At 55.8% G+C, this 2,951-nt stretch overlaps 2 protein-coding genes across 5 annotated transcripts; one reads left to right on the top strand and one right to left on the bottom strand.

Annotated features, from left to right (window-relative positions):
* The first annotated feature begins 377 nt into the window (after positions 1–377).
* LOC113202664 (prisilkin-39-like) lies at positions 378–1,406 on the top strand. Its single transcript, XM_026417013.2, has 2 exons — positions 378–482; positions 775–1,406. The coding sequence occupies exons 1-2, from the start codon at positions 471–473 to the stop codon at positions 1,330–1,332; spliced, it is 570 nt and encodes a 189-aa protein (XP_026272798.1). The 5' UTR covers positions 378–470; the 3' UTR covers positions 1,333–1,406.
* A 432-nt stretch (positions 1,407–1,838) lies between these two features.
* On the bottom strand, positions 1,839–2,774 carry LOC113202671 (microtubule-associated protein 6-like). Of its 4 annotated transcripts, none has more exons than XM_052269053.1 (3): positions 2,678–2,774; positions 2,181–2,434; positions 1,839–2,147 (listed from the first exon to the last, which is right to left on the bottom strand). In XM_052269053.1, exons 1-3 carry the CDS (start codon positions 2,687–2,689, stop codon positions 1,943–1,945), a joined length of 471 nt encoding a protein of 156 aa, XP_052125013.1. In that variant the 5' UTR covers positions 2,690–2,774; the 3' UTR covers positions 1,839–1,942. The 4 variants fall into 4 exon arrangements, with proteins under 4 accessions (XP_052125013.1, XP_052125014.1, XP_052125015.1 ...); XM_052269054.1 differs by having other exon boundaries at positions 1,839–2,066; XM_052269055.1 differs by having other exon boundaries at positions 1,839–2,066; positions 2,214–2,434.
* Positions 2,775–2,951: the final 177 nt, after the last annotated feature.

The raw sequence follows: 2,951 nt of genomic DNA, 5'->3' as shown, positions 1-2,951 counted from the left end.
CCCGATTTTGTGCTAGATTTTCGCTTTATTTTTCTTATTTTTTTGAAGGGTGCTCACTGATTTGTTTGTGTTAACTACCCCTTGGTGCACACTCGTTAGGAAGAGCAAACGTAAACGTACCGAGAGGTTACACTTTTTTTTTCAGAAAAGAAAAATATAATCTTACCTTGCTGCCCGCCGGTCTGGCCCGCGAGCGTTCCGACTGACTTGTGTGTGCTGGGCGCGCGCAGCCAACACGCCTGGCCAAGCTAATGAGTAGGAGAGGGGCAATGGCCACCGAATCCGCGAAGATGCAGGTGGAGGGGAAGGACACGCCTGGACCAGGGGCGGGGCGGGCCGGGCAGGGTCGCTCTAGGCTTGGCTCGTCCGCGTATATATAATGCTGCGGGCCGAGACAGAAGTCAAGTCAGGCAGTCAGTCGGTTCAGCAGTCCCAGTCTGAGGCTACAGCAGCAGCACCCGCAGTCAAAGATGGCATTCAAGGTGCGACCGCGAAAGCAAATAGTTGTGTTGTGGTGGGGCTGTCGCCAACGCCTTTGTGGATACTCACCCGTGCTTCTGACAGTGATCTAGTAGGGTGTGCAACGAACACCACTACTCAGTTTAAGTGCTCTTGATGGACCTGATGCGTGTTCTAGTATATCACTATTTTGTGTATCATCTGTTTAAAATTTTGAACGCTTTCTTGAACAAACTGAAGTTACTTGTGATTGCGACTGGATATGGGCTTTACGCAGCTAAGTCCACAACCGCTAACTGTTGATCATTTGTTCAGCTCGTGGTCCTTGCTGCCCTGGTGGCCTGCGCCCAGGCCGGAGGCCTCATCGGCGGCTACGCCTCTTCCTACGGCTACGGCGGTCTCGGCCTCGGCCACAGCCTGGCCGCTCCCCTGCACGCTGCGCCCCTTCACGCCGCGCCCCTGATCTCAGCCCCCATCGTGACCAAGACCACCGTGACCACGACCCCCATCGTCACCAAGACCTACGCCGCCCCTCTGGCCTACGGCCACGGATACGGCCACGGCTACGGCTACGGTCTCGGCCACTCCACCCTTGGCTACTCTAGCCTCGGCCACTCCGCCCTCGGCTACTCCGGTCTGGGCCACTCTACCCTCGGCTACTCCGGCCTCGGCTACTCCGGCCTCGGCTACTCCGGTCTTGGCTACTCCGGCCTCGGCTACTCTAGTCTTGGCCACTCCTCCCTGGGCTACTCCGGCCTGGGCTACTCCGGTCTGGGCTACTCTGGCCTCGGCCACCACGGTCTGGGCTACTCTAGCCTTGGCTACTCTGGTCTCGGCCACTCCGGCCTCGGCTACAGCAGCGGTCTCTGGTAAAGAGTGAACTAGTCAAAAAGATACCTGTGATGACGGCATTTCCAAAGCTAATAAATAATTGACGAAAACTGAAACCATTTTTCCTGTTCTTGAGTCCCTTCCTTCCCTGTAAGAAAAAAATCTTCAAATCGACGCCACATTCGAAAATTCGCCGATTTGCTGAAAAAATGGAATTGATGTCGAGTTGAGTTTGCCTCGATCGATGACTATCGACCATTTATCAGTATTGCATTTTTCATTGGGCTTGACTCTCCCTGCTGCAATTTGATCACTGTTCGCTCTAGAACATTTTCTGAATGAATAGTAGTCAATGCGACACATCAGACTGCAACCGTAACAAAGACAACTTGGAAAGAAACGGTGCTGTTAAGCTATTAACGCGTGTACCGTATCTCAGTCGTAAAACCCGGGCCATTCACAAGACACACTAGGCACTAAAGCACTGCTGTTTCCAGCGGCCTCACTTAGCAAGGGAATGGGGCATTAGTTCTGCACTTACAACAGCGTTATCAGAGGACTAGACGTTTTATTGATGTGTTGCGAGTAATTAATTTACATGATGGCAGCTAGGCGATAAAACCGTTGGTTTCAGGGGGCGGCGTATTGGTGCTCACCAGATGGGTTCGGCGTGCAGGATGGGGGATGATCTCAGGATGGGGGCGCTGTGGACGAGAGGAGCGCTGTGGACGAGAGGGGCGCTGTGGACGAGGTGGGAGCTGAGGATGGGGGCGCTCCTGATGATGGGAGCGCTGATGTAGGGGGAAGACCGAATGATGGGAGCGCTGATGATCGGCTCACTGTAGAGGGGAGCGCTCCTGAGGATGGGAGCGCTGATGTAAGGGGAAGACCGGATGATGGGAGCGCTGATGTAGGGGGAAGACCGGATGATGGGAGCGCTGATGTAGGGGGAAGACCGGATGATCGGAGCGCTGATGTAAGGAGTAGACCGGATGATGGGGGCGCTGATGATGGGAGCGCTCCTGAGGATGGGGGCGCTGTAGCTGCTGTAGGAGGGCGCGTACGCCAGGGCGGGGCCGTGGTGCAGGCCGTGCAGGTAGCCTCCGCGGGCCACGGCCAGGCAGGCGCTGAGGAGGACGGCGACCTGAGGGAGCAGGCGAACAGAGTCAGAGGCTTCTCAGGGGCAGCAGGCGAACGACGGAGGGAGGAGTTATTGATAGCGGAGCGATACCAGAACCAACGAGAAATAACAAGTCCGGGTCGGAAGTGGGGCACACTGGATCATTTTCCTTATCCGCCTCCAACCCTCCGCCTCCCACTGGCGAGTAATAACTGCAATTCAATGCAGTCCACTGCGGGGGTTTCCCTTGGAGTGACTTGACGGTACCTTGAATGCCATGTTGTGTGTGGAGGTGCGGCTGCGGCGGAGCTGAGTTGGACTGCTTGGTGAGCACTAGGCGACAACTGGATGCCGTCTTCGTCGCATCCCGATCCTTATATACTGTGGTCTAGCGAGTGGGGCTTTGGAAATATTTGAAGATGCGTCGCCCGACCGCGCTGGACCTGTCCGGCCATCATCCTTTCGCTCCCCAGGGTTCTTCTGTTTTTCTGCACAGGTGGGTGTCCGGCAAAATGTCACGGCAACCACGGCGTGTGCCACG

This window comes from Frankliniella occidentalis, unplaced genomic scaffold (genome assembly GCF_000697945.3).
Source record: "Frankliniella occidentalis isolate FOCC.00 unplaced genomic scaffold, Focc_3.1 Scaffold81, whole genome shotgun sequence".
NCBI classification, from domain to species: domain Eukaryota; kingdom Metazoa; phylum Arthropoda; class Insecta; order Thysanoptera; family Thripidae; genus Frankliniella; species Frankliniella occidentalis.
This window is presented reverse-complemented; position numbering and strand designations above follow the sequence as displayed.